We start from the raw sequence: 19023 nt of genomic DNA, 5'->3' as shown, positions 1-19023 counted from the left end.
TAGCCATGCCCCTTTTCCTTATCACGGGCATTATCCATGCAAAAGTTATCGTATTTTGATTAATCTAGGCCATTGTTTGTATTTTAGATAATAGTAGCGTTCCTTCATTTCCCATATATATATTTATGGAAATCTAGAAATTTAAGGAACATGGTTGTCTTCTGGGAAACCTCATTAACATACTTTATTTAATTACAAACAATTATTGAAAATTTGTTTTTAATTAAATTGGAAACAGATATTGATCTTACTGAATGAAAAATACAACGACCACCACAAATAGCATACAATGAGTCTTCATTGTTTACATGTTGTTCATTGTTAGCACTGACTCGGGGAGAAGAACTGCTAAGAGGATGTGGATGGGTTTGTGCGACTGGTGGGCTGCTGCCTTCAGACTGCACCTGCTACAGCTAAACAACTTTGCTTTTTCTGCAGATGAGCAGTTCATCGTGCTCACAAAACAGACTGTCTACTTAAGCACTGTCTGAAAAGTAAAAAAAATAAAATAAATTTTCCAAGCAGCTTGCTGGCAATGTTCGTAAGAGAGAAAAAAATGCTACCTGGCTCTTCCCAGGTTGATGGACTCTCTACCAGGATACTATCAAACTAGGGCGAGAGATCATTATAGAACTCGCATCTTGTGTGGACTTTCCTCTCTTCAAAATTACACAAATCTTCCCATGTTACTGTGCTTGTTCATAACATCTCACTTGTGCATGTAAAAACTGGCCCCCAAATCCTAGCCCACCAGCAAAACCTCCACCTCAAGTTACGAGATGGACCCGGCCTATAGTAATATTTATTTAGTTATTAGTGAATATAAAGAGTTGACTACTATGAGAACGTATAAAGAGTGCTCACTCAAAAAACAAAAAAAAAAAACAAACAAAAAAACAAAAATAACAAAAAAAACACCCCACACCCCAACACCACCACACCCCCCCCCCCCCCCCCCCCCCCCCACCCCCCCCCCCCCCCACACACACAAAAATTAAAAATAGCACACACGGGCCAGTTCAGTATGGTACACTCGGCCGAGCGCACCATTAGCCCCCATTTGGCCGCACGTTTTCGATGCACTATTTTTACCCCTTATACAGTAAGGGGTAATAGCGCATGGAAAATGCTCGGCCAACCCCCCTGAAACTAATAGCACCCGTAACATGCAAATGAATGTTGATGGGCCTATTAGCTATTCCCGCATGATTCAGTAAGTAAAATGTGCAGCCAAGCTGCACATTTTACTTTCAGAAATTAGCGCCTCCCAAAGGTAGGTGTTAATTTCTGTCGGCACCAGGAAACTGTACAGAAAAGCAGTAAAAACTGCTTTTCTGTACACCCTCCGACTTAATATCATAGTGATATTAAGTCGGAGGCCCCAAAAATAAATAAAAATTGAAAAAAAAAAAATTGAAAATCTGCCCGCAGCCCACGGGTTGGAAGACAGATGCTCAATTTTGCCGGTGTCCGTTTTCTGAACCCGTAGCTCTCAGCGGGTTCGAGAACCGATGCCAGTAAAATTGAGCGTCGGCTGTCAAACCCGCTGACAGCTGCCACTTCTGTCAATAAGGAGGCGCTAGGGACGCGCTAGTGTCCCTAGGGCCTCCTTATTATCGTGGGCCCTCATTTAAATACTCGATCGCGTGCCCAGGAGAGTGGCCTGGGCGAGTGTCGGGAGAGCAGGCGCTTGCCTCGGAGCACCGGCTCTCCCGCGGTTTTTACTGTATCAGCCCGACAGTGCAGTAACTCTAAAATTATCATAGCCATGCCCCTTTTCCTTATCACGGGCATTATCCATTCAAAATGTATCGTATTTTGATTAATCTAGGCCATTGTTTGTATTTTAGATAATAGTGGCGTTCCTTCATTTCCCATATATATATATATGGAAATCTAGAAACTTAAGGAACATGGTTGTCTTCTGGGAAAACCTCAATAACATACTTTATTTAATTACAAACAATTATTGAACATGTTTTTTTAATTAAATTAAATTGAAAACAGATATTGATCTTACTGAATGAAAAATACAACGACTGCTACAAATAGCATACAATGAGTCTTCATTGTTTACATGAATACCAATCTTGCAGGAGTGTATTGTTCAAAGATAAATAGTCCTCTTTTAAAAAAATCAATTAACAATCAAACGTGCTGAATCCGTGCACAGGATGCAACAACGAAGAACGTGAAACAACTCTTCTAACCCCGACAGAAGGCCTTGATGTTTCGCCGTAAATTTATTTATTTAGGTGTTTGGCTTCATCAGGGGGAGAATACCAAGAAGCGTCGCGGTATTTAAATAGGCATGTAACTGTGTCAATCAATTAGTAAAAGGGCATTTAACCATGGCGTGACTGTCAGGAAAAATTTTGAATTTGTTTCAACAAGTATGATTTCTCCCTCAACTTCAGGAGCAAGGAAGGTTTGGATATTGAAATACTTTTTGAAACAAATTCAACGTTTTCCTGACAGTCACGTCATGGTTAAATGCCCTTTTACTAATTGATTGACACTGTAACATGCCTTTTTAATTACCGCGATGCTTCTTGGCATTCTCCCCCCGATGAAGTCAAACACTTAAATAAATAAATACATAAATAAATAAATAAATAAATAAATAAATAAATACACCGGCGAAACATCAAGGCCATCTGTCTTGGTTAGAAGAGTTGTTTCACGTTCTTCATTGCTGCATCCTGTGCACGGATTCAGCAAGTTTGATTGTTAATTGATTTTTTTTTAAAAGAGGACGAGTTATCTTTGAACAATACACTCCTGCAAGATTGGTATTCATGTAAACAACAAAGACTCATTTTATGCTATTTGATTTCTATTCCTTTCCAAAAAATTCCTAACATTCTAGTTGCTTTTTTAGCTGCCATCAGAAACTGAGCTAAAGATTTTAACGTTTTGTCCACAAGGTCCTTTTCCTGGATGGTAACTCATACGGAGTTCAGCATTAGTTAGGATTATTTTTTTTCCTAGGTGCATTATCTTTCATTTCTCCACATTAAATTTCATCTGTCATTTAGATGCCCAGTTCCCCAGTCTCAAAATGTCCTTCTGCAATTTCTGACAATCAGCTTGTGCTTTAACTACTTTGTATAATTTTTACATTATCCGCATATTTGATCACCTCTATCATTGCTCCTTTTTCTAGATCACTTATATATTAGGTATAAGCTGGTTAAGCCAAAAATAAATAAATAAATAAATAAAATCCCTCGGCCAGCTGGCCTGATCCCCCAACCACCTTTCCAAGCTCGAAAAGATTAAAAACATGTAGGGGCATAGCATCCGACTGACCACCACGTTAGTGCCAGGAACCAGTACTGGCTCTTGGCATTGCTTGGTGGTTTGGGGAGATTCTGTGTGGATGGGCCAGTGTGGTGGGAAGAGAGGGAAAGGGGGAGGGAAGATGAGGCCTACAGCAATTCTTTTAATTAAAATATCTTGTGATGGGGCATCGGGCCATTATAACTCGCAAACAGGTACGTTTTTAAATACCAGCAGATGTGCGCGTGGCCAGGCCGAACGTATTTTCAAAACAGCCCGGCCACGCACATGTCTCCTGGTATGTGCAGAAGTCCCGGGTTGTTGAAAGGGGGCAGGGGTGAGGCGGGGGGCGACCGGACAGCACCATTTTCCGCTGTCCCAGTGAAGCGCCTGCCGGCAGCAGCTGACACATACAACTTACTTCTGCTCAAAGAAGCAGGTAAGTTATCAATAAAAAAAAAAATAGGGTAGGTAGGGTGGATTTAGGGATCAGGCTAGAGAGGGGAAAAGGGAGGAAGGTGAGTTAGGGGGATAGTTAGGGGGATAGGGAAGATCCCTCCCAGTCTGCTCCTTTATTGGAGCGGACTGGGAGGGAGCTGGGGCAAAGGCCTGATTACATCGCTTGCATGTAAGTTAAAAAATTCCCCCACTGAACACGTGCCAATACAAAATAGGGTTTGTACGTGCGCGCGGATATCGGATTTTATAATGTGCGTGGCGACGCATGCACGTTATAAAATCAGAGCATCCATGCACTCATGCTGGGAACCGTGCACACATGGACACCCCACACGAGCTTTTAAAATGTACTCTAAAATGTTTTAATCCTTTTGGGGTTTGCAGGAGTGTTGGGGGATCTGGCCTTAATTATGGCTTAGCTGGCTATATGCTTAATATAGTAAATAAATCAAGGTCACCAAACTACGCCACTGAAAATAATAAACCAAATGCTTATTTTTTTTAATTAATTTTTTTAGTTTTTTAATAACTTGTTTTTTTTAAATTATTTTATATTTTATCTATAATGGAGTGGTAACACTCATATCATAAAACTGCACTTATGCAGAAAGGAATCACCATCATATTTCTGGTATCCTTTAAAGCCAATCATTGTACTTCCACCCAATAACCTAACAATCTGTATTTTATTTTCCAACTTCACCAAATAAATTAAAAAACCTCTTATAAAAAACAAATCATGTATATGAATCTCTTAAATGTCCTTTCCCAGATTCACAACACTATTCTCACTTAGCCAATGTTCAATTCCCAACAAGGGGCCCTTTGTTTCACTCTAAAGGCTTGCTCAGGGGTTATGCATTGCCTTATTCCTTCAATTCCAAAGGGAAATGTTTTTTTGGGGGGGAGGGGGTAGTGAACATCAGATAATGTCGTGCTAATTGAGAATATGTGTTGTCAATCTAAGAATGGACATTTGAGACATACATACATAAAAATATATAAGATGTTTTATAATCTATTTGGTGAAACTGAAAAATAAAATACAGATTGGTAGGTTATTGGGTGGCAGTACAATGATTGGCTAAAGGACATCAGAAATAGGGTAGTGATTCCTTTCTGCATAATTGGCAGTGTTATGATATGAGTGTTAGTTCTCCACTATAGATAAAAATAAAACATAAAAGAATTTTTAAAAAAAGGTTCTTAAAAAATAAAACAATTATTAAGGGATATTTTAGCTTGTTCACCACTTGTGCATTTGGTATGTACTTAATATAAGCAGTTAAGTTCCAAGTTATCTGGCAAACACCTTCCCAGGTAACTTAGGGCTGCTCTCCACCACAGCCAGACTTACCTGGCTAAGTTGAAGCCCCAGCCCCAGAATGCTCCCTCACTTCCCCTCGCTGACCACCTGTCAGCGAGGGGAAGAATTCAATCCCCAATATTGTCTGGACTTGCCAGACAAATCCTTCTGAACACTGACCTCAAAATAAATCAATCTGCAAGTACTTTTACTTCCCCTGACTCTGGAGTTAAGAATGATTGGCAAAATCCAATCCACAGTTAAGAATGATTAGCAAAATGTTTCCGTGCATTTATTCATTAAAATAATTATGGTATAAACAAAAGTCTGAATAAGTATCAAGAACATGGGAACATAATTAGGCTTATCTGATTGGACAGTAAATATGTCCAAAGGCAGACTATCAAAGGTTATGCCTAATAAAGCCAAAACCCAATGTCTGCTGGCCTGTTCCACCCCATCCGTTACCTCGCCATGCCGCACGGAGGAACTGCATCGTGCATCCAACTCTGTCTTAAGTTCACAAGCATGCAAAATTTGTTTCCAACCAAAATCAATTACAACAGATGTCACTTTGTTTGTTCCTCATTTAGATAATCAGATCTGAAAATTAGATGACCTAAGCAGAGCACATTTCAATTGAAAGATAGCACAGTAATTTATGAACACTGCTCTCATTTATACCGTTCAAGGCAGGCAGTGCAGTAATTAAAAAAATAAAAAATAAAAAAAAACCATGCTGTGCTGTTGCTTTTACCCCCTAGGGTAAGGACAGTCAACTTGAGGGGCAGGGGTTCACTGGCTTCCAGCTCGGCATTGATTTACTTCATACCTAAAATTTGTTCCTAGCCTTCAAAACCTGAAAAATCAGACCCACTGCTTGCAAACATATTCTATTAGAAACAGCAAGTTAAATCCTACAATATCAATAGGACATACAAAGTAAGCTGGCAAGCAATTTCAGAACCACAACTCAGTGGGAATGAACCAACCCACCACAGCTGAATGAAAATCCCCTTGAAAATGAACAAACCAAGATTCTCATCCGTGTCCTAATCTATGGTGAAAGAGCCCCAGATCCCTGCCCTGCCTTCCTTAGGACTCAAATGAACGTAGAAGAGGCTGCGGGGAGAGAAAGCCACTGCTGTCAATACATCCAGGAGCAGTGCAGACTGCAAACAAGACTCTATGGGATATAACGAGTGCCAGGAGAGATGGGGGGAAAGGAGCTCTACCCAGAGCAAGAGAAAATGCAAACACGATTCCAGTGAGCAGCGGGAAGGGCATGGAGGCATGAGCAGCAGCCACAGAAAACAATACCCAAATGAGCCTCCTAGGAAGCCCAGGAGCCCGGAGAGATCGAGGGAAGAGGAACTGCAGCATCTGGGGAATGAAACCGCTACTGGAAGAATTCAGAATGCGTCAGTGCTGAATCCCTGTGTGCAATCTCACGAACACACAGAGCAACAGTCGATACAAAAATGCGTCATGGTTCCAGCAACGGAAGAACCACAGGCACAAAGGGTGTCAAGTCATGCTGAAAAGTGACTTCGGAGAGCCTTGTTCAGTGAGCTCCCTTCTCCCGGAAAAGACTTTGCTCTGGGCAGAGCTTCTCAGTAGCTCAGGGGATCTCAGTTTTCAGCATCCAGGTTCTGGCAGCATAGGTAACCAGACCCCAGCTTTTGTGTCTGGCTCATGGGGGCTGAAGGATCCAATAACATTTAGGAGTAGGGCAGCTATATTTCTAATAGTGATCAGATACTGTATGAAATAGTACACGGCTGCTGATGTCATCACAGAGGTGCATAATACCTGTACTGCGCCTTGCCATTGGCAATCAGAGTAACAATGGTACACGCCAAGGCCACTTACAGAGTAACTGCAGGTTTCATGAACAAGGACACGATTGTTGAAGGTCTCGTTGCGTGCCTCGATCAACAGTGTGCGGTCCTTCCAATTCAGAGTGTTCTTCTGCACAAAGCAAACAAACTCAACGCCAGCAATCTGTAAGGAGGAGAAAGCAGAGAAACACCTTACCATTTGTCAAACAATGTGAGACAGGCAGAGAAAAAAGCAAAAAGTCACCTTACTACCTGCCAAAAACTGACAGAAACTAATGACACCTTACTGTCTTTCATATGACCAACGTGGTATATTTTCTCCTTCCTTGTTTCAAACACAGAAAATAAAAGGACAATATGTTCTGCTGAGTACTTAAAAGTGAACCAGGTTGGCCACTATCAGAAACAAGATGCTAGAAGTACGGTGTGTGGGGATCTCTTGCATCCTCTTCTGTACATCCTAGAAGAGAGGGTGACAGGCACTTCTACCAACGCTTTAGGCATCCAAATATTGGAGGCCAGAAAGACATACTCAAGCTCACTCTGAACCCATAACTCAAAGGAGATATTAGCCATACTCTTTGAGATGGAAAGGTCTTCAGGTTGTGATCTATTTCATGCCCATGGTAGAGAAAGCCCTGATGAGAGGTCAGAGTATTCTTTTTTGGAACAGTATTCCTCTGACAGATATCCAGGGTACCAGGACTCCTCAGAAAATATTACTAAAAGAAATGTCTGTGATCATACTGGCCTGGGATCTAAGAGCAAGATTAAGGAGTAGGAGAAGCTTCCCACTGAGACAGGCTCAGGGTGCTGAACCTCTGTCTGTACTGACATGCACCACAGTGCTAAAGGGAAGGCACCAAGAAGTACTGAAATACTCAACAACAGGGCCTCAAAACACCTAGTGTGTCATGCAAAAACGTCCATAATTCTCCTGTCCAACTTTGCCTTGAAGAGAGCAGATGATAATACCCAGGTTAGCCTCACTGGGAAGTGGACATTCCTCATGTCTCTCTAGAAGTCACTGTCAAATGTTCTGGGCTGGACATTTGTAGACTGGTCTGATATTGTCTCACTCTGGGAGGCAGAGTTTGCCTCCAGGCATGGTTGCTTAGGATTATTTATTTATATATAACAATTTGTATTCCACCAATCCACAGATCTTGGTGGATAACAATGTTACAAAAATAATCATAAGTAAACAAAACAATACCAACCATACCATAAACAAACAGCAAATTTAAATGCAATGCAATACAGACCCTCCTGAATCTCAGAGTAATTTGTCAAAGAGACACTCTTCTATTCCTTGCTTGGGCACTTAGAGCCTTAGCTCAAATGGGGACTGAGAAGCCAAAGTTGAGGTTCTCTTCAGCACATAGCCATGGTCCTTGAGACAGGCCTTTGACACGTCCTTCAAACTGCTGGACTTTAGCCCTGCAAGAAAAGTTTGAAGCCTTTCCTTCCAGGCCTGAAACTCTCTGGGTTACATTGTCACACAGATGTCAAAACTGGAGGCATTGTGAGTCAAAACTGGAGGCATTGTGACTTTGTCCCAGATACTCTACAAATGATTGATTGTCAGTAATGGACATCTTTTGTTTGCAGTTGTGTCAAAACTTGAAGCCGCTGGACTACTTCTCAGACAGAATGAGTGCAGCCACTCCTTGTTCTGGTTACAGATATACCAATCCTTTGTATAGGGTCATGAAGGCATGAAAGTATTGAACTAGACTCATGATGAGGAGAACCCCAGGTAGACAGAAGAATCCACAATAAATAAGTGGTTAGGGTACCCAATGGCTTTTATTTATTTGAGATAATCAGGATAGGAATTTACAAGAAGTACCCCTTAGTCACTTACAGCCCATTTTTCTATTTACGCTTGACAGATAGGTACAGAGAGGATCGGCACTTCCATCCCAAGAGAAGCGAGTGCAGATCAAACCCCACTGTTACTTGAAGAATCTCCCAGCTTCGCACTGGGGGGGAGGGGTGTCTTTGTAGTGTTCCCAAAGGCTTCCACCAGGCTACATTGTGTGGTGAGTGTGGCAGTGAAGACCCTTTGACAGATACATTTGGCAGAGAAGAGTGGAAACAAGTTCCCACGGGGGAGGAGAAGAGGGTTAAGTGTTCCCACTCACCTTCTTCAGTAGGCGTGGCGCATCCACGCTGAGTCTGCAACTCCGCTCTACTACGTGCATCGCTCCGTCTTTACTTTTGTACTCTGAAAGGATGCTGCTGCCAAGGAAGACAGGGATTAGAGGGCACGTGGGGAAGCGCTTCTCATAGGCCTGAAATAGAATAGAAAAAAAAAAGTCTACATATTTTTCAGGAACCTATTGCTAAGCCCCAGTGAAAGAATAATCTGCAACATCTCTTCCCATCAGTGGTTCCTTAGTACAGCAATGTTTGAACCAATCTTAGCAGTGCCTAACCCCACCCCATCCCCATCAGCACCGTAGTAGTAGTGTCCACCTTATCCAATCCCCTTCAGTGACCCCCATCATTAGAGCAGTGTCTACCCCATTAATCCCGATCAGGAACCCCATTACCAGAGCAGTGTCTGTTCCCATTAATCCTCATCATATACAGTATCCATCCCCATCATTTTACAACAGCTACTTCTACCTCATCCAAATGTCATCAGTCTCTCACTACTCCACTATTCAAGAATTATTAGTGCCTTTTCACCAGTGCAATATCTCTACCCCATTCAATTCCTGTCAGAGTCCCATTACCAGAACAGTGTCAATCCCATCCAAGCCCTATTCAATGACCCTGTTCTAAGAACAGTGTTTACCACATCCAATCCATCAGCGCTCAATTAATAGAGCGAGGGCTACTTCGTCTGAACTTCATCAGAACTTTGCTATTAAATCAACGTTCTCCCAACAAATACTATCTCTGGCCCATCAAAAAAAGAGCAGTATCTAAGACCTGAAAGCCAGAAAAAACGACAGCCTTCTTAGTCTCGAATGTGCGAGAGCAGTAGTGTAGCACTGACACAGTACTAGGACGCCCCAGACTTGAAGGGCAGTTTGCAGCCATTTCATAGACGTTTGCCGTGCCATGAAACTTGGCGTACAGGGACATGCGTCTCAGCCAGATCATTCACATGTTCAAAAAGAATAAAAATCCAGGCTTTAGGAGCTTGAGAAGGACAATGGAAGAGAAGCAGCTGGAAGAAAGAAAAGGCACATGAAGAGCAGGAGGTGATGTAGAAAGCAACAGTCAGATGTTTTTACACAGGTAAGCCCACTGTAAAGGAGTGTATATCGGGACCCTCTTAAAAGACCAGGACTGGTCATTTAGCCTGGTCCACCTTAAGGCACAGCCCAGAAGGGAATCTTGGTAACGGGGCAGTTCCCTAAGCAGAGGATAAGAGAACAGGACCAGGGGGGAATAGAGAAGCCCTGGGGATAAGGAGGCAGCAGCTCCTACAGAAATAGGACAGAAATAAGACTGTCCTATTTCTGTAACTCTTGATTTAGAACTGCTGAGGTAAGCAGACTTTCTCTGCTTGATTTCTATTATGCTGTAAATAATAAAGCTGATTCTGTGGAGTTAAGGCTGGAGTCCAGACTACTCTGTAAAAACCTGGGCTTATTATTGCCCTCCCTCCGTGCATTACTTTTACCCAGCCATACAAAGGGGTACAGTTAGGTTGGGGGAGGGAAATTATATGCAGGGATTGCATAATCAAATCTTCACATGTAATTTGCAGCATGCACTTTGTATCAGCTTGGATGCAGGTGCAAAGTCCATGAGTATGGGCTCAAATTTTCAAAGGGAAACTCCACAAGGAATTTCTCTTTAAAAATGAGCTTGAAATTGAGGACAAATGCTCCATGAGATTGCAAGCTCCATGGGGAAGCTTGTTATTGCTTTTCCCATATACACTATATATATACATACATACATATACTATCTAATGAAATGTAAGATATTCATAATGATGGATTGAAATCACTGTCACATATGGCACCTGACTGAGCCTCTAACAACATACCTCATGAAAACTGATTTTTAGGCTATTTCTAGACTGACATTTCTGTGACTTTCAGAGGCAGAGGCTGGCAGTGGGTCTTCCTGGTGAGAGCCCTGAGCTATGAAAACTGGAGCCCCAGGTTCCAGGTCTCACCTTCGCTCTTCAGTGTGACTGGACATGCACAGCCTTGTAACCCCCAGCTAACGCCAGAAAGAAAGAGGATATTGCGTTGCTTTTCCAGAGGATCTGTCTAACGTCCTGTTTAAGAAAAATCAGAGTCTACGGGCAGTGCATTACAATTGCAATGAGACTGGCAGCTGAAGCGCAGCGTTTTTATATCAGTCAGCGAGCCCTATAGTGAAGGATGTGACGAGGTTTAGTTGAGAGAGGGGCGGTGGTGCAGGGCCCTGTCATGAGAGGGATTCTGATGAGGCTCCCTGACGTGAGGGGCCACGGAAGCACCGAGCGTAATGGGGGCCGCTCACACAAGAGAGAAAGATGTTCATGCAGAGGTAAATGGCGGCAGCCCTGTGGGATGCGCGCACTGATGGCGGGGCAAAGCAGAGCCAAATGTGCCCTGTGGCTGTAGATCTCGACTCTGCTGGAAGCGCACCTAGCGGGCCTCCACTGTATGCAGCTCCCTCCCTCTCTCATGCCTGTTCATTAAAGACGTCCCAAAAACCAGACCGCGGTTAGGTGTCCCTCCAGGACAGGGCTGGGAAGCGCTGCCCTATGGTGGGGGAATCTTCATTTACTCCAGGAATTTATTAGTGCTTATTACATTTTGTTCATTGTAATGAACACTGATAATTCCCTGAGAAAAATAAAATAAAAAGTGAAAATGAAGGTCCCCACCTATGGCTTTTTATGCTCGGCAAGAAGCATTGCCAACAGCAAAACCTCCTAAATGAGAGCATACGAAGAAACTCATATGCCCAACTTCCGTTTCCCTATATTTACCTCACTCGATAGCACGGTTCAGTTTTTCAGTAAGCCACAGTCAGGCATCCTCAGGACAGACATGGTTCAAGTTTATTCCCATTCTCCTCCGCCCCTGTATGTCAGCTGCAACCAGAAGCATCGAGTCGCAGACAGTTCTGCCAAAGAACCTGGATCCCGGCCCACAGCACTGTCTGCTGTGCCACTTCCGAGCCCCACACTCAGCAGACCTAAGCTAACCCTCAGGACCTAGCGCACACCTCTGTGATTCACATCCTTTTCCTGACCTGCAGAGTCTCTGCTGCTCCAAGAACTGTGCTCCTGGGTGGTTCGGCCATGGTGCGCCACTCCTGAATGGCGTCACTCCTTTGCGGCTTCAGAAGCAAAGCCTATAGCTTCAGACAAAGTCATCCGATATGCCAGGCTCGGCTCCAGTCTCTCTACACAGGTTTCTGGTTTCCATTACCGAGTTTTTAAAATACCTAGGCTTCTCCATCAAGCACAGACTGAATTCTCAGAAGCTAATATACCACTTCACCCCAGCCTTCTCTCTCCTTCTTGCACTCTTTTCTTTGTCCCTGATTTTTCTTCCTGTCTCTCTCTCCCTCTATCCGTCCCACAGAGATGCAATAATATTTCTGATGCCTGACATTGAACTTCCCCTGAATTGCAGGCTGAGCCCGAGGGCATGGACTTGTAGCATTCTGCCTGCCACAGCAGGAACGTGCAAACACCAATTCCGAGGAACAAAAACATCTAGATAATGTGCCTTTCCTGGCAGCTGATTCCAGTACAGCACCTGCTGTGGCTGGAACGGAGGCTGTCCTGCACACAGAGAGAGAGAGAGAGAGCTCATTCCAGGAGTTGGGTTTTATTTCCTAGTATAATGATGCTAGGAAATATTCTCTACTATGGGAAGGAAAGCAAAGGGCACGATTTGACTTTCTATAACTTTCAGACTCAAAGTCTCTGTATCCTACATAGAGGGCCACTTGCCTTTCAGTGACTGCAGAGGCCACCAAAACCATGTGATCCTCTACTGTACGATATTCTCTCCTTTCTATTTTAATATATCTGCAGTACTCTCATCAACCCTTCTTTCTATATAAGATACTGTAAAGAGAAATAAACAATGAGATAGGGAACTTCTATTAGCTCAGTTAGTAGTCACAGTTACGATTTGCTGAGAAGAGTCCCATTCCTTGGTTTGGATCCTAAGAGCTGCAAGTTCAAGCTGAAAGCAGATGATGGTTCCGTTTGGAGGGAGCACCCACGGGATTCTCAAAGCGACCTTCACGTACCCTTCATTCTTTTTTTCTTTTTTGACCCAGCAATTTCCTTTTGCTCCTTTGTACTTCTGGCTCAGTCGGAGGCAGGTGTGGGATCTGCCACCGTTAGTCTTCATTTGTAACTACCCTGGGAATTTCCCCCCCCCCCCCCCCCCCTATTTATAATCTCCTTCAGCCCAGTCTGGTCATTGCATGGCGGTGCCGGTCAGGGGCTCCTTCCAGAACCGTGAAATCACGGGCCCTGAATACAGCCACTGTGGATGCTGCCTCCACAGCATCTGCAGGCCCCAGCTGGACCTAGGGAGCGGAAGAGCCGGCTCAGGAATTGAACCAGGAGCCTTCCACCAGAACCTAACAAAGTTATCAATGTACAGGTTAAAATGCAATGTAAGCAAAGTCTTTCAGAATTCCTACAGCAAGTTGCTAGAACTAGAGAAAAATCATTCAGTCAAATATTTAGCCTACCACCAGTTTTTACAAGTAGAAACATGATTTCAAATGTTTTGCATGATTCAAAGATCACCTACTGATGAGAACTTTTAGAAGCTGACAGAGCGTAGAAACGTGATGGCAGAAAAAGCCCACAAAGCTTCCCTAGTCTGCTCATCCACATCAACTGCTCAGCTCTACAATCCCCACCACTCCCTTAGAGATCCTCAGATACTGTCCTTGTCTCCATCATTTCCACTGGGAGGCAGCTCCATGCATCCACCACCTTTTCTATATAGAAAGATTTCCACAGATTACTCTTGAGCCTACCCACTTTCACCCTCATCCCATGACTCTTTGTTCTAGAGCTTTCTTCCCTTTGAAAGAGGCTCACCTCCTGTGCATGGAAACCTTGGAGGTATTTAAATGTCTCTATCATATCTCCCCTACCTCATCTTTCCTCTAGTCTGTCCCAATATGCTTTATAACGAAAACCACTGGCCATTTTAGCAGCCACCCTCTGGACTGACTCTGTCCTCTGTAGTGCCCTAGGCTTAACTGGGAGGTAATAAGATGAGGGCATTCACGGATAGGTGAAGAAAGAAGAAAGCCAAGGGCATTAGTGGAAGTTGAGTGTCTATACTGGATAAACTGTCCTGCACTTATTTGTGACCTGGATGAATAAAAAGTTACAGATTTGACTAATTTATGCCCTGAAGGGAGTCTTGACACAAAAAAGGAAATCAGTCTTAGGACTCAACTGTTATAACTCTGTACTTACCAACGCGGCATGGAGCCGCTGACGTTCTTCACAGCAGGAGCTGCAGTCAGCTGTTTCCTCTCTTCACTGCGGCAGGGAGCCACAGACTTCGGGATTTCAATGTGGCTGGAACTGCCGCCGACGCCATCTTCACTTCGCGGCCTGGAGGCCACAGTCCCCGGGCTTTCCTGGCTGCTGGAGCCACCCTTGGTGCTTCCTGCAGTGGCAGGAGCCGCTGCTGACGTCAGGGCCTGCTCCTCGGCCCTGCTCGGCTTCTCTGCTACTCACAGCGGCAGCATGGCTGCTCTCCACGGTGCTGAACTTCCTGTTTCCGGCTTCCTGGGGTGCGGGCCGCGCCTCCTTCACTGATTTAAAGGGCCAGCCTCCTGGCCCCACCTGGACTCCTCCCAGGGCGTCTCCTGATCTTCAGCCCTATATAAGGGCCCAGCTTCCAGTCCTTAGTTGCCTTCGCAAGGAGTTAGTTCATCTCAAGGACTTCTCGTCTTCACTTCTGCTGGTATTTCTTGTTCTTCGTGGGATCCCTCATTGTTCTTCATGTTCCTGGTCTCTTCCTGATGTCTCATAGTCTTCCTAATGTTCCTTCCTGATGCCTCGTCTCCGCTTCTGCTTCCTGGACCCTTGGTTCCTCATTACTACCTTCTCTGGTGTGTCATGTCATGTCATGTCTCATTACCTCGTGGCATGGGTCTGCCTTCTCATTCGCAGCGCTAGCCTCCAGAGGGTCATCTTCACTTGAAGCCAAGTCTCGTCTTGGTCCCATGTTTCATGCCTAAAGCCAAGTTTCGTCTTGGCCCCCTACCCTATGCTCGAAGCCAAGTCTCGTCTTGGTCCCTTACCCTGGAAATCATCTCGGCCCTCGAATGTTCTGGTGGCTGCTCCGTCCATGCCTAAGACTCTGATTGAACCTGTGCTATTCCAGTGTGGTCTGTGACCAGCCTTGGGCAGCTGTGTAGGGCGCGTCTTGGTACAGGTTTCTATTGAATCTTCACCATGTTCTGTGTTCTAATTCCACGTATTCGTCTGGAGTCCGCTTCGCTCTCAAGCATGGTCCGTGACCAGCCCATTGGGTCTGCCCATGTAGGTGGGCTGTGTAGGGTGCGCTGCATTGCAGTCTCAACCCAGTACTTGACTTTGTTCCTGAACCTTGATCCTGAGTCTTTGTGCTAAGCTTCTCACCTGAGTCTTCACATCCCAAGCTTTTCATCTGAGTCTTCACGCCCCAAGTCTCCTGTCTCAGTCTTCATGTTCCAGAGCCTTCGTCTGCCCTTGTCTCCTACCTGGCCTGCTGCCATTGCTGTTCCCAGAGACCAAACAAGGGTGGTTGGTCTCACTGAGGAATGCAGGTCGGCAGGGACCTGGGCTTGGCCTTGACCCAGACACGGATTTATCTCACCAGCCTCGGTGTTTCCCCAGAGCTCCTCTCTAGGTTCACTGAGGTCCATGGGCACACATCTTGTATTCTCACGCAGTAGCTGCTCATGGCAACTCTTGCTACATCTAGCCAAAGCCTGCGTGCACATAACAGATTGCGAAGGCTTCCTAAGGCCACCGCCAACATAACATCAACCGCAGCTCACATGGAGTGAAAACCATAGTTAGGACAGAAGTTTGTGTTAGGGTGAAGACCGGGAGAATGGCACTTCCTGGCAGGCTGAAATTTGAGGTGTGAGTGTGTGTGTACAACAATATATCAGGATTAGAGTTTCAGATGTTTGTTAGCAGATGGTCTGGTGATTCTAGTGTCCTGTAGCAAAGATCAGAGTTTAAGTCTGGGTGATAAACTGCTGACCATTCCCAGCACTCAAGGAACAACAAAAGGATAAGCCCACATCCTCTTATATAGGAACACCCATAGACATCCCTGATGAAATCTTAGGTATCAGATTCAGGTCCGGATTTAAGAGTATGGCATTCACATGCAGAGGACCAGGGGAAGAGGGGATTTACCCCTGGAAATCAAAGAACTGCAGGAAGTGGGTGCCTTCAGAATTTGGTGCTCTAGGCATGTGCCTATGTTGCTTCTGCCTAAATCCAGCCCTGATCAGATGACAGGCGTTTGCTGCTAAAATGAATACAGTTCTGCTTGATGCAAGTCAATCCTTTCATATTGCAGGAATGCAAGGAGTCAGAAGTTTGCACTTGTGCAGACTTTGATGTCAAGGCTTAGAAAGACCCAATGCACCTTTTAATGCAAAAGTTAAGCTTAATGTTGTTGTAAGGATCCACCCATGTTCACATATATGTCTCGATGATGTGACATTGCATACAATAAAATGTATACACTTTTACTGAGTGCTTTACAAACAGGTTACACACAAGCCAATTTTCAGAAAATGACTAAGTGCCCAAATTAACAGAACAAATTTTGTTTGGCTGTGTTAAGCTGCTTTTCAGCCAATCTGTCTGGGAGGAGGTAAGACTGGATTCTCCTGCTGGTTCAGTTTGAGGAGATTCTAGGAGATTCTGAACAATGGAGGCTCGGGAGGGAGAGCAATAATTTTTAGATCGGGGAAGGGGAGAGATCATGAGGGGATGATTGGCCTCTAGATATTTTAACATTTTAGGAGGCAGGGAGAAGGGGATTGGAATAGTGAATGCCTGCTAATCAGATTTAGGCCTACTATTGCAGTACCTAGATTTGACTGGCCAAGTCAGGTGGCTAGTGCTGAAATCATAGGGCTTGATTTACTAAGGCTTTTCTCCCATTCTGTGTCTGTGGGAAAACTGCTTAGTGATGAGGCCCATAGTTAGCCACCCAATTTTCTACCATGCCTCAGAACCCGCCCTGAATCTGAGCTGCTCAGTCCAGTAAATTCCCAAAGGCTTTGATCTAGCTGGCCAAGTCCTTACTTACTAAGTCCTTTTGAAAACCCAATTACAATCACGTTTCATTTTTAGCACTTAAAATGAACTCGTGGTAGTTTAATCCATTCATCCAAAGGCATGGTACTTTTTGTAAAGGCCCCAGCTTGGAAGATGAAGCATGGGCCCTGCCACCTATCCTAGGAAAAATAACCTTGATCCAATAAGGGCAAGGTCATGTTCAACAAAGTCGTAGCTGAAAAGTTGTAAAAAAAAAAAATTCCTGCAAAAGCATTGGCTTTCACGTCCTTCCTTGTGTCTACCTTGGAAAGATAAAAGATGTGTTAGCTGTGCCAGCGCAGAAACATGAGAATGGCAGATCTGCACAAATGTTACGGGCACACCCTGAGCAGCAGCAGCAGCATTATTACTGCTGAAGCCTAACGCGACGAGGGCATCCAGAGTCCGGAATTTTCAGTCTGCCCGGCAGCGATTTCTGAAGTCTGATCTACAGGGAGCAGCATCAACATACAACCTCAGGATAAGGGCTCTTGTGCAAAGGCTTGCCCGACTTCTGTGGGATATCCTGGTGTCTGATCATTAGATGAGGATCAGGTGACCCTTGGTTCCCAGCATCTACTGCTCCAGTGCCCTCATAACCTGGATAGGATCCAGTGATTCCTTTCATTTACACAGACTCACAAAAAGAAGCCATTCAGAGAGTGGCAGCTGGCACATTTGACAAGCGCGACCCACACCAAATGGGGATGTGACAAACACTCCAGAAATAGCCCGGCCAGTGCAGCTGGGACTTGGGAGCGCTGCAGCTGACACCACAGTTCAGTCCCTGGCTGGGGAGCAACAACACGCAAACAGCTCCCTTTCCAGGAACAGTCGCACGCAGCTCACAGGGGAATCAAAGGAAGGTGAGCAAAACTTGAACACACAGCAGCTTCAGGGGTGACACAAAATCACAAGAGAAAGGGGACTGTGAAAGAATGAAGGGGAAAAGACAGAGATATTAGGCCTCTTTCTTGTGCATATTGTCTATGTTTGGAAAAGTCAGATGGGTGAAATTCTCAGCTTACAGCTACAGTATTCATTTTTCCCCCCTGCAGACCCTTCTCCTTTAAACCTCTTTTTGATAACCCATGGCCTTCAATAGTGTCCCAATGTGACCAAGAAAGCATGAAGCAGATCGCAAAGCAGCTACTTTCAATCCTCTTCTTTTATCAGTTCCTGCGTATTCACTATAAGAGCCAACACTACCAACCCTAACAAGCCTGAGAAGCAGTAGGAAAAGACTCCAGATCTCCTGTTGGGTCATCAAGCTGACCCATTCCAGCAGTTCTTATAAGCTTCCTTATAAGTTTATCATTTGGGCTCACACTTGATCTAATATTTTTAAATAAAAAAGCAGAGGATGGTACCCCTCACTGACTGTTAGACATCACATCCCTTTATTATGATGCAATGATGTTTACTGAAGTCAAGACTAACTGGACTAACTACAAGAAATAGGGGGCATGACATGAAGTTGGCAAGTAGCACATTTAAAACAAATCAGAGACAATTATTTTTCACTCAATGCACAATTAAGCTCTGGATTTCATTGCCAGAGGATATGATTAAGGTAGTTATCATAGCTGGATTTAAAAAAGGTGTGGACAAGTTCTTGGAGAAGAAGTCCATAAACTGCTATTGATCAAGTTGCCTTCAGGAATAGCCACTGTTTATTACCGGCATTAGTAGCATGGGATTTATTTACTGTTTGGGATCCTGTCAGGTACTTGTAACCTGGATTGGCCACTGTTGGAAACAGGATGCTGGGTTTGATGGACCCTCTATCTGACCTAGTATGGCAATTTCTTATGTATTTACTGGCAACACCAAGCTCTGTA

At 44.4% G+C, this 19023-nt stretch overlaps 1 protein-coding gene across 1 annotated transcript in view; it reads right to left on the bottom strand.

Annotated features, from left to right (window-relative positions):
* LOC115082285 (SEC14-like protein 5) overlaps positions 1-19023 on the bottom strand; it is a 76807-nt gene that overhangs the window by 36119 nt on the left and 21665 nt on the right. The window contains 2 exon segments of the mRNA XM_029586518.1: positions 6920-7051; positions 9036-9185. Coding sequence (XP_029442378.1) covers positions 6920-7051; positions 9036-9185 — 282 coding nt within the window.

The sequence above is a fragment of the Rhinatrema bivittatum genome, unplaced genomic scaffold, assembly GCF_901001135.1.
Source record: "Rhinatrema bivittatum unplaced genomic scaffold, aRhiBiv1.1, whole genome shotgun sequence".
Lineage (NCBI taxonomy): Eukaryota > Metazoa > Chordata > Amphibia > Gymnophiona > Rhinatrematidae > Rhinatrema > Rhinatrema bivittatum.
The sequence above is the reverse complement of the archived record's forward strand: the minus strand, read 5'-3'. Positions and strand labels throughout refer to the sequence as shown.